The 12905-nt window shown below is 41.9% G+C and overlaps 1 protein-coding gene across 1 annotated transcript in view; it reads left to right on the forward strand.

Moving 5' to 3' along the window:
• LTK (leukocyte receptor tyrosine kinase) overlaps positions 1-12905 on the forward strand; it is a 379826-nt gene that overhangs the window by 190205 nt on the left and 176716 nt on the right. Inside the window, 1 exon segment of the mRNA XM_082274964.1 lies at positions 7913-8135. Within this exon segment, the coding sequence (XP_082131090.1) occupies positions 7913-8135 (223 nt within the window).

Genomic DNA, 12905 nt, shown 5'->3' on the forward strand with positions numbered 1-12905 from the left:
CCTGTAGGTGCGAGGCCTTAGGCGACTGCCTAATTTGCCTAATTAGAGAGCCGCCTATGGCAGCCAATCATACCTCACTCTCGCCAAACAGAGTAATTTGAAGTGGGAAACCACACTATTATAAACCCGTTTATGACAACATATGTGCAGCAGCAAATGGATAGACTTTAGCTCCCATAGGCCACACATATGTGTCGCTGGGTAGTCGATATTTATGTGCTGAGAGAGCGTAGTGAGCTCTCAAGGACAGTTCTCAGTCTGGGCTAAAGATGGGTAGCTGGCGGGACCAGCTTCCATATATATGACCACTTTGACATTGCCTCCTTCCCGCTTCCTGAATGTTCCGAACTGTTAAAAGGATTCCAGGGCAGATGGGAAAGGGTTAGAGTTAATTGCTTAAAAAAGAAAATGGAAGCTATATGCGACTGTAAGAGGGAGGGGATACGAAGAAGAAGAGAGGAAGCCTTTTTTGCGCTAAAAGATGCACTTTAAAGTGGTAGTAAACTCACTTTTTTTACTTGTACCAACAGGAAAGGCTATGGCTCACCTGTAGGTACAGTCAATCTTTACTAAACTTGCACTGTTTAGGAAATATTCACACTGCATGCAGCTGGTGATGTCACCGGCGCATGCGCTATGAAGGGCCGGCGTACTGTGTTGGACTTTCTGAGCTTGTGCCGTAAACAAGGGCTCCTGCGCGCATCCGAAGGAGTGATGTCATTGCAGCTCCGGCCACTCATGTAGCTGGAGGCTGCGAACCCGGAAGGAAGACCTGGTGAAGATGAAAGCCCTGTCAGCGGTGACAGGGCACTGCTGGAGGGTTTCGTTTTAAGGCATGTCTCGCATATTATGGCATTGCCTTGCAGGGGTTTTTTTTTTTGTAAGCTTTACTACCGCTTTTAAGTAAGAACAGTAAAGAAAACTGCACTCTTCTGACTCCCCACACTGAACTCCTACATTTATACATTGAATTCTGCATGCCTAGTTGTCATTAAACGTTTTAAACAAAATATGTAGTGCATATTTTTATATCATCAGTGGATGTGCTATTGAAGATAAAAACAAATATTACCATTTTGACATTTTTTTTAGATCAAGAGGCTTGATATGACAATTATTCCTAAAGTAAAGGCTGTCAAGTTCAAAATGGTACTGACAGACACCAATTTTAAAATACAGGTACCAAATGGTACTTACCTTTCGATGCATTCTTTAGCAGCTGGGGTGCTGAAACCTAGGCTGCTATAACTGGCAAATTTTACACCATCCCTAGTTGTTTGAAGCAAGGACACTAGCCTCACTTTCCTTGATCTTGCATACTTCTATTCAACAGCAAGATCACTGATCAAAGCAATGGGCCAATGAGAGCATACAGGAGGTGGGAAGGGGCAGGACTTGCTCTTGACACTACCAGGAAGTGTCAAAACATACTGATGATGTATTTACAAGGGGCTGTGTATGGCAAAAATGCAAGGAGCCTACAGTGGATGTGTTAGAGAATTCCTCTTCTGCATTACAAGTAGTGTTCTCAAATCACTGGCTTTATCTGCATCCATCGTGGAGTAATTCACGTTTAAAATGGCTGTTAAGGCAGAAGGTTTTTTATCTTATTTTGTTCTATGCATTTAGATTAAAAACCTTCTGTGTGTAGCAGCCCCCCTCCACCTCCCTAACACTTACCTGAGCCCCATCTCAATCCAGTGATGTGCACGAGTGCCTCGGCTGCTCGGGACTCTCCCTCCTGATTGTCTGAGACACAGCAGCAAACACCGACGTTGTACATTTACAATTGCCGCCATTTAGAGAACACTTTGCATTTTTCTCAATAAATGCAAAGTGTTCTTTGATTGGAGGAGGTGGAGATCATGATATCACCACCCCTCCTCACCCAATCAAAGAACACTTTTCATTTGCTGAGAATATGCAAAATGTTCTCTGAATGGTAGCAAAGTAATCAATCCCCTGTGGGCCTTCACGCCAAGTGGCCGCATATATATGCCTTGTTTAAACCACTTTGCGTGCTGAGAGCACGCTTTCTGCAAGCTCTGAGTATGGTAGCTGGCGGTTACTGGAAAGCTCCTGATGCATACTAGTGATCGGGAGTATTTCAATCACGTGACAGCCAATCACAGCGGTTCCATGACCCGAATGCCCACCTCCCCGCGTTTACAACCCTTAAATGGCCGGCGGGAAGGGGTTAATATGCAGAAGGGTAGCCGCTTAGTACAGACCATGGCCATCACTGTAGCAGCTCAGGATAATATAGTGATTTAGAGCTTTCACAGTGGTCAATCAGATATCACATATGGATACTCACATTAGCCAAGCTGACCTGTGAATGTATGCAAAATATTTAATCCCTGGACTTCAGGTTTCACCTGGGTTTTAGTCCCTAGAGACAAATAGCTGTTGGTGAATCTAAAGGAAATGACTTGATCAGTTTTTAGTTAAGAAAAGGCAAAGCCATGTCCAAATGAAAGTACCGTATGTAAACTGCACTGTGTATGTAAACGGCTCGTTTTTAATTCAAAAGGCTGTCCCTGTTGTCCTGGCATTACTACCTTGTGACTCACTGGTATGGAATACGCCAGCCAGTTAATTCAGAACTCTCAATCTGCAGAATTATTGCATTTTATTGACTCAGTGAAGTGAAGTCACAATCTGAATGGCAATCTCAGAATTGGCAATGGTTGCAAGCATATTTGTAGCTGACAGGTCCACTTTAAATCACCTTGAATGGATTTAAAGGCTTTGGCTTACCAATGTTTTTTTTTTTCTCAGCCTTTACCACTCCTTTGACTAATTACATGCACAACGGCATGCTTATAATATTCACCCCACACGTGATTTCACCAAACTCATTTTTATAAAGGAGTGCAAAACCTGACTGCTCTAAAGCAGGTGTGGGTGAGACATTGAGCCCCTAATGGAGCAGCTTCATTATCTACCTGAGTAATACACAAGTTTTCAACCAGGTTGACTATATTCCCACTTATAGAGAGCTGTATGTTTTATCCACAGATTTGCTTTCTGTAATTGCATGTCCTACCTGCATAGGAATAGGAGATGATTTATTCATGAACTGATCTATGGGTTATATAAATATTCATGTGTTGATGTTATTGTTCTACCAAAAGGGAAGTCAGTAAACAAGGGATTGGCAAGTTAACAACACAAATATGATATGAAATTGGTGAAAAATGCATATCTTGCGATTTAAACATTCCCCAAACATATAAACACAGTGGTACCTTCACAATCTGTTCCGTTGCTTGTTTGAGAACACTCCTTTCTTCCACAAAAATGTGCAGACTGAACAGTTCCATTCTGATATGCAAATTTCGACTTTGTGTCAAAAGTCAGCAGTTCTGATGAAAGTTAAACAAACTTAAGATATTGTACTTTAAACTTGATTTTAAAGTATCACTCACAAAAAAAGTGTTTATAAGACAGAGCTGGACCAATATGGAGTCTGGTATCTCTGGAGGTGATCTGTGATATAGTGCTCTTCAAAGGAATCCCATAGGTAGATGAGGGTGCATGGAAAGGTAGTCCTGATTGGGACTTGGCTGTTGCCTCGCTGGTAGCGATGGGAAAATCTCTGCACAGTAAGTGTAGATAAGGTAGGAGGCAGGCAAGACATCTTTGCATTTTCTTTCTTGTGTGCTTCATAGAGCTTTTTTTTAAAGGCAACATCTAAGCCCATATCTAACTATTTCCAAGATCAGAGACAACTGCCCACCACAGGAAAAGCAGGGGTATCTTTGACTTACAGCAGAGGCGTAACTAGAACCTTCAGGGCCCTGATGCAAGAAACCATGAAGGGCCCCCCAGACCCCTGGCCGGGGCCCTTACCTTCAAGCCCAGGGCTCTTCCCACTAATCCTGGGGCTCTTTACACTCGTTGCATGGCCTTTTATTATGGTCCCGCAGCAGGATTCTTTCACAAGTTCTGCAGTGGGCCCCCTTCCTGCAATCTTGGGGCCTCCCCACAGTGGTGCAATGCCAGGGTCCGGTCACAAGTGTGACCTTTGCGATCCTGGAAGTTCACCCACTGGTTTGCTACCGGGCCCCCTGGAGCATGGGGCCCGGTAGCGATTGCAACCCCTGCAACCCCTGTAGTTACGCCCCTGACTTACAGCTTGATCCGACTTTTCCCATGCTGTTCAATAGCCTAGTACAGAGGTGGTTAACTTTCCAAATATAAGGGTGCCCCCAGTGTGCCCCCAAAGGGTCATATGTAATAATCAGTGCATTTGATGCTACAAAAAATGATCAGAAACTAGACATTCTACAGCAGTGTTTCTCAACCTTTTTTCAGTCGAGACACACCGCAGAAATTATGGACAGTCTCAAGGCTCCCTTTAAAAAATTATGGACAGTCTTGAGGCACCCCATCCTAAAAGTTTTACATAATGCAGCAACATACACAAATGTATTGCCCAACGTTAGAGGTACAAATTGGTACTGACTAGTATTCCAATGTTTCTCTTTTTTCCTCAGTTTTTCTCCATCACTCAGCTAATATGACCCCAAAACTTATGGAGAGAAGCAGGGGAGGGTCAAACAAGCATGCTACGCAGGCGACTGACATCCTCCTTATCAACTGATGATGTCATAGGTTGGCAGCTAGAGGGTTGTAATGGTACACAGTGAAAATCTGTGACTTTGTGTAAAGTAAAAGGCAGGCTTCATCCACCTGCTGCCTTGTATACAATTTTTGGGGCATTTCGCTGAGGCACCCCTGAAGAAACCTCAAGGCACACCAGGGTGCCTGGGCACCCTGGTTGAAAAAGGCTGTTCTACAGTATATGGTTGGAGACTGCAGGTCTGCTACAGGTGCTTGTAGCAGGTAAGATATGCTACAGGCATGGTTGAAGACTGAGAAGGTGCTGTACAGGGCAACCAGAGATGGTGGATACATTAAAAGAAACTGGTATAGATCAGGTATGTCATTACAATTATTTCCCAAGTCAGTGCTCCCTATGGCCCACTTTAAAAAATTACAGACACACATGATATTCCTCTCAACAAAATCTATTATAAAAGGCCAGAATTAAAATACACGTTTAATAAATATTTCACTCGCTGAAACCATGACAAAGTCCTTCATAATGTCACTAAATGTAAATCCTCATGATCTCATCATCCAGCGATGTACAGTAGATCCAAGTTAATCACAATAAATCATGATAAATAAAAATGCCCAAAAAAAAAAAAGCCTGACTGGTCCATTTGTTTTTGTTTTTTTTCATTTTATTTTAACCTGTCCTTTTGTGTCAATGCTTTAGGAAGTCCTAGTAGGTGATGATCTAAAACAGTGGTCTACAAACGGTGGCCCTGGTGCCAGATGTGGCCCTTTGCTTGCATTTATCTGGCCCTTGGTGCACTACTCCTCCAACTGACTCCAATGATGGGACACCATTCCTCTCACTGACAGCAAAAATGGGGCACTATTCCTCCTAATCATGGGGTACTGCTTTCTTCCACTGACCACAGTCCAGCCCACCTGGAGCCCGAAGGACAAGAAACTAGCTCAAAAGTTTGGAGACTCTTGATCTAAAGCAGAGCTGTGCCTTCTATTTAACAAAAGAGAAAATATGATTTTTTGTCCTCACTGTAAAATCCTTCCGTCTTTATTGGAAGACACTGCACCCTCTAGTTTTGCTGCTGCCTATGTTTTTAAATACTGGTTTACATTAGTACTGCACTCTGAAGCACGATTGCTTTTCGGAGGATGTTTGACAGGCAGCTGGGAAGCATCATGTCACCTCCTCACTGCCTGTTTTAACCCCTAAAAGTCCACACGACCACGCAACAGCAACAGTCGCAGCGCAGCCCTATCCCAATGAGTCTTGTTGGACAAGGGGTAAAATCCTTGCGTTGCAAAGCAAATTATTGCAGCTTTGTGGCAAGTGCACAAACCTATCTGTTGTACTTACTGTCCTACTCCTGCAGGGGGTACTATACCCATTAGATGATGATCTAGCTGTGTCCTCCATTGAATGCAGAGAATAGGACTTTAAGGTGAGTACAGCAAATTCTTCACTGTGCATCTAGGCATGGAAAGCGGTAACTATTGGCTTCTGAGGCCAGAAGGCCACAGAATACATAATTGCAGGTTGGGTAACAGAGGAACAGATTGTGGTACCCAGCCAAAAAAAAGCTTTCCAGGGACAGATTGGAGCAGAATTTTTGTTTACCGATTATGACATGTTATATTTGCCAAATTGCCAATTTTTGTAAACCTTGCTTTGAAAGAAGATAATAGATTGCTTTAAAGGTAGATAATATTAAATTCAGGTTTTCACCCAGCCCACGCTAATAGAAAAGGCTGATCACAAAAATTAATTAGGGAAATCTATCTACAATTAATTACAGTAAACAATGGAAATGGAAAGAGTTGCTTTGAATGCAAATAACATTGGCTTTAGGCTTTCTCCCTGATAATGGATATCAAGAGAGCAAGTCACTAAAAATAATTAGTGAAACATATGAAAAAATATTTAAGCCTAAAACCCAACACTTTTTTGGCTGTAGTCGGATGCTGATATTGTGCTACACTGCTCCCAACTCTCGTAGCATGATCTCTTCATCTGAATTTCTTGCTCGTTATTTCCACCTAGGAAATTGTACATTATTTTCTGATTTCTTAATTTATAAAATGAGAACTGAATTTTTTTGTGTCCCTAAAGGTGCCCATAGATATGATGCACTGGTAAGTAAAGGCCCGTACACACAATAAGAAAATCCAAAAGTAAACTTTCTTTCAACAAACGATCTGCCCATTTTCGGATCGTTAGTATAGTGCTTTTGACAGCCAATTACAAATTTTCGAACGACAAAAACTGGATGTGGAGGCTATAAAATTTTTATCGTATGTGAATACAACATCCGATTGTCGTTTATTAGTACAGTTTTCATCCCAAAAAAATTGTAAGAGCGAGACTACGCATCCTCGGTAACAAAAGAACACCTACAAAACAATTCAACACATGACATCACTTTTGAAGTAGTATTCTGTCGTATGAGAATTTTTGTATGAAAGTAACCTCTTCACTTTCCATATGAGACCAGCATGCAACAAAAAAACCGACAAAAATTCCCGATAATCTCATTGTGTGTAAGAGGCTTTAGCGCCGGTTCACATATATGCAATGACAGACATGCGATGCAAATTCAGCCATAAAGATTGTATGGCTGTATTTGCATCCCATTCGAACACAACTCGCACAGGACCCTTTTTTGGGTCCGCACCAGAATCAGTTCGCATGGGTGTTCACACCTCTGCAATCCGATACATGTCTCAACTGACAGTTCGCACTGCGATATGGGAACTGATCTGGGAGTGTTGTTAGCTTTGTATTGACACCCCCAGCGATTCGCATAGGGCAGTGTGAACTGCCTGGGAGCTGAATGCGATGCCGGAACCCGCAGTGGAATTTCAGGGTTCCCGTATCACATATGTGTGAACCGGGACTTAGGCTCCGTCCACACAGGAGCGGCTTCAAAGTCGCCCAACTCTGAAGCCGCCCAGTGCAGTGCGAGCTCAGCGTCGCTTGCAAATGACTTCTCTAATAGAAGTCAATGCAAGTCGCCCCCCAAAGTTGTGCAGGAACCTTTTTCTAAGTCGGAGCGACTTGTGTTGCTCCGATTAGAACAGTTCCATTGCACTGAATGGAGCATGACTTGTCAGGCGGCTAAGTCACCTGACAAGTTGCCCCAGTGTGAACCGTCATATTGCTAATCACTACTCTGGAATTAGCTTTGGATCAACTGCATCACCTGGCTATGCAGTTTAGGAACTAATAGCATTACATTTTCTGCTGTCCCGGATCATTTATTTTCTTTCTTATCATTTATGGAGTTTGATACTAAACTCTATATTATTTTTACATCCATTTCTCTTACAGATGGAATTCTTCTTCTGAACACAAGCCAGTTCTCGGAGAGCTGCATTGAGGCCCAGCTACTGAGTCCTTTGTATTCTGGGAGTTCCGGGATGTGTCAGCTGGAATTGATGTTCTACTCTCAAGATGAGTCCTTGGCTCAGAAACTGAAAGTTAGGATGCAGGACAAGAAATCAAACCTTACCATAGAACTACCAGCCTTCAGACAAGAGGAAACCAGCGAATGGTAAGTCTGTTAAGATAGATCATAGTCATACATATCCTGGCAACATCATTTTGCATTGACATTGAACTCAGACATTTACAGTGAACTGATTGGCTGTATTCTCATAATTATGACAAAATAGCTGGCTTTACTGTTCAGGGATGGCTTTGTGTTCTAGGAAACTTATATGTGTTTGTGAGCAGGGCCAAGCAATTGGTACCTTGAGAGGAAAGAATTCACACTGAGACCACAGATCACAGTATTGTACAGTATATTAGTATCAAAGTTCTGACAAGGTGGTAACAGAGTCTGTGTAACATGCCTGAACTGGCACAGCAGTCTGCAGGGGATATCCAGAAACAACTTATGATCCTGACAACATCTGACAGAGGAGGTGGCTGAATGGTGATCTGGCAACAAGGCATCTGGATGCAAAAGGGCTCCTGACTAAGGCACAGGCCAGCAGTCCCTACTCTGTCACACCTCCTCAGGAACCTTTCCCTGCTCCACCACACTAACCCTAGGGTTGCCACCTCATTCCTTTAAACCAGGACACATATTATTTACACTGAGACTGATATAATGAACATAAGGCACTAACTGAGTGCCACAGAACCTGTGTAATTAATGTGTGTCCTGGTTTAAAGGAATGAGGCGGCAACCCTAACTGTTCCTGACCAGCGGGTTCCGGTGCCTGACTTAGCCACTTCCCATATGTGTGCCAGCTGAAGGGGGACAATGCTATTTATTAGTACTGCCCCCACTAAAGATGGCCGCTGGGGTCATCCAGGGCAGCAGCATCCATTCAGACATCTGCTCTCCTGATGACACCCGCGGAGGCCTCAGAGAAACATGACGGCCTGAAGAAGGAGCGCATGCTCCACAACGCATCGCCGTTCGATACACACTGTGTCTCCAGGAAGTGATGTCATAGCCCTCCGACCTACGGACCCACACTGCTACACCACCGCCGAGGATCAGCACGTCCCCTGCCTCTCAACAGGAGATCGCCGCTCATCCCCTACAAGCGCCAGCTCCGAAAGGGATTCGGAAGGACACCCTGGATGAACATTGCTCAGATGCCCCATTTGCTTTGAGATGCCTGTTTTAAATGCACTTTTATGAGTAACACTCTTTTAATTGTTATTAAATACTTGCATTGCTACACTTAGATTGGCGCTTGGTCTTCTCTTCTCTTTTTCCTCTGCATAGCAGCTGCCGAACAGCACTACCTGTGCAGAATTTACAATATGGTTGCCTCCATTATCTGTATGAGAGAGGAGCATTTCATATATTACTGTTTGATACCATTGCATTCAAAGTTACAGGTTCACCTGATAGCCCACATTGTGTAAACCTTTTCACTATTCTGCTGGCCTATTCATAAGCAAGAACCCTTTGTAAAACCTAGTACATCATTGCTGTAGAAGCATGAATCCTGCTCTTCCACCCACAATAAAGTTTAAGATGTGCACAATGGAAAAATGTGTTTAGTTTAGTTTCCTTTCAAATTTGCTCGCTAAGTTAATAGTTTTGTTTTGTCATATTATTTATGTTAGAATGATTAGTTTTCGGAACACGTTTCAACTATCCAGATTCATTTTGAAATTCGAAATGGCTATATTTGTTCTATTTTATTCTATTCTATTTAATTCTAACCAATTCTATTGTTTTCTATTCTATTCTTTTATATTTTATTATTTTCTAGTCTATTTGTTTATTTTCTATTTTATTCTATTCTATTTTACTCTATTCTATTGTTTTCTATTCTATTCTACTGTATTCTATTATATTATGTTCCTTTATAATCTGTTTTATTCTAACTTTTTTTATTTTATTCTGTTTTATTTTTGTCTATTCTGTTTTATTCTGTTCTGTTCTATTCTATTCTATAAAGCAGCCTAAGTAGGAATCATCATCTTTTTTCACTTGTATACCTTACTGTATTGCAATATGTTTCCATTTCAAATTTAAATTCATTTTCCAATTCAGATAATTTGTTTTGTTATAATTTATTTTGGATTTGTTTAAATTCATTACTATTGTGATTTGGAAATTCGGATACAAATTCGGTAAACAGCCAGAATTTTGTCTGAATTTTGATTCGTAAGTAAACAAATCTCACCTGTCTAGTGCCTAGGCCTGAGCACCATCACATGGGTAAGTGACATGGCTTGTTTTCATCCATTTGGAGGGTCCAATCTCATCTGAGCAGCCAGATTATATGATTGGTTTTCTGTGTTATCCATCTGCTGCACAGCTCCTTCCCTCCTGCACTCATGATGTTCTTCAGGTTCCTCTGATGTAAGTGTGCTAATTATTCCTGCTCAATAAAGCATTCAACACTCTGACCCTGTGCCCTATGGTTTACTCCTTTACATGTTGATCTGTCCCAGATCCTTGTTGGGAGCTGCAGTTCCATGTGTTGAATTACCCAATTCATCTCCGGAAGGTTTTACCCCCTTAATGACCACGCCATTTTTTACGATACGGCACTGCATTGTTTTAACTGACAATTGCACGGTCGTGCAACCCTGTACCCAAATAAACTTGATGTCCTTTTTTCCCACAAATAGAACTTTCTTTTGGTGGCATTTGATCATCTCTTCGGTTGTAATTTTTTGCGCTCTAAACAAAAAAGAACCACAATTTAAAAAAAAAAAAAAATTATATTTTTACTTTCTGCTTTAAAACATACCCAATTAAAAAATATAAAAATCTATTTTTTTCATCAATTTAGGGCAATATGTATTCTGCTACATATTTTTGGTAAAAAAAAATCCTAATAAGTGTATATTGATTGGTTTGCGCAAAAGTTATAGCATCTACAAACTATAGGATAGATTTATGGACTTTTTATTGTTTTTATTAGTAATGACGGCGATCAGCGATTTTTAGCGGGACAGTGACATTGCAGCGGACAAATCTGACACGGAACTTTTTGGGGACCATTGACACCAATGCAGTGATCAGTGCTAAAAAAAATGTACTGTTACTGTATAAATGACACTGGCAGGGAAGGGTTAACACCAGGGGTGATCAAGGATCTAACAGTGCTCCTAGGGAATGCTTTCTAACTGTAGGGGGGTGGATGCACTAGAGGAAAAGGGAGATCTGTGTTTCAGCTTAGCTTAGCTAAAACACAAGATCTCTCTCTCTTCATCTGTGACAGAACAGCGATCTGCCTTGTTTACATAGGTAGACCGCCATTTGTCATTCCAGTGAACGATCGGCGGGTCTCGGCAGTCATCCTGGCGAAGCTCTGGCGGTGCTAGCACGCCCCCAAAACCTCCTGCACAAAATCATGTACATGTATACAGTATATGCGGCAGGTGGTTAACCCTCTCCACTCAAGTATTTTTAGATTCTTGCCCTTACTGAACATTCTGAGCGCTGGACTTTTTCTATATGCTTTTGTAGTATAGAGTGTGCTGTGTACCACTTAAACTAGGGATGTATATGACATTTTTTGATGATATTCAGTATTAGTTATAAGAACACATATAAGCATACATTTTGTCATAGAGTACAATTTGAGATCATGTATCTTAATGAAGGGATATGCAGAATATCCTATAGAACACTTTTCTAAGAAGGCCCAGTTTTTATCACGTACCTGGTACTGGAGGCCAATGAAGACAAAAGGCTCCCCTTGCGGCTGAGTTCTAGACTCCCTTAAAGGTGGAACAGGAGTCAGGCTCAAAGAAGCACTGGTTGCCTGCTGGAATACTTTCAGAGATGTTCTTGACTCAGGTGTCATCAGAAGAACACCCAGGTATACAGCTGATGCACTGGAATGGTGTTTGCAGACAGGTGGCGTCCATGAGAAGTGACAGGTTTCAAGCAGAACAGAGGGCAGGAGAGAAGTTGGTTCACAGCCAAGGTCAGGTACCAGGTGTGGATAAGTGCAAGCGTAGTCAGGAGGATAGCTGGGGTCAAACACAGGAGAACAGAGAGAGATGATCCGTTAGACAAGCTGGGGTCAAGTCAGGAGGTAGGCAGAAGACAGGTCCATTGGCAAGCCGAGCCGGTAACAGGTATTCAGAGATGAAGCGATACACAGGAACAATCGCACTGGAGAGCCGGAGATGAACTGGCACTTTCAGAGAGTGACTGGCCTTCTAAAAAAGGCCGTTCGGGGCTGGAAGCGCGCATAGCTGTGTTCCGGCACACATTCTCGTGCAACAACGTGCATTCCTGCTGTCATGCAAAGTATTGGCAGGAATGCCAGGTCTTCAAGCACCTCTGCTGTAGACAGTGCCCTGACAGTTATACACACATATGTCACTGTCCTTCATATAGTGTTACAGTATAATATAATATATTCTAATATACTGTATTCTATCTATATACAATGGCCATCGTCAGATGCCTGTTATTTCAAGGTATTTGAATAACCACGAAGACCCTTCCATGCAATGCAAAAAGTAACCACTAAGTGGAAAGTGCATTGTCCTTAGCAACCAATCAAAACCCGTTTTCTCATTTCATATTGGGATTGCAGATACAACAGTTGGAAGCTAATTGGTTGCTAAGGGCACTAATACATTTAGTGCACTTTGACACAGCTTATATGTCCGAAATTCTATTTTAACATTTGTTGTTGAGGGCAAATGGCTAAAAATTTTAAATAAAGATAATGATAAAAAAGAAAATGTTACAAATCAGTATGAAAATGTAGTACAGGAAGCATGTAAAAAACGTGTCACAGCAAATATTATATTCAGGAAAATATTTCAGCAATAACTTGGAATATTTGCTCACTGAAGATCCTGTATGAACCATTGGATA

The sequence above is a fragment of the Pelophylax lessonae genome (assembly GCF_965119305.1).
Source record: "Pelophylax lessonae genome assembly, chromosome: 13".
NCBI lineage: Eukaryota > Metazoa > Chordata > Amphibia > Anura > Ranidae > Pelophylax > Pelophylax lessonae.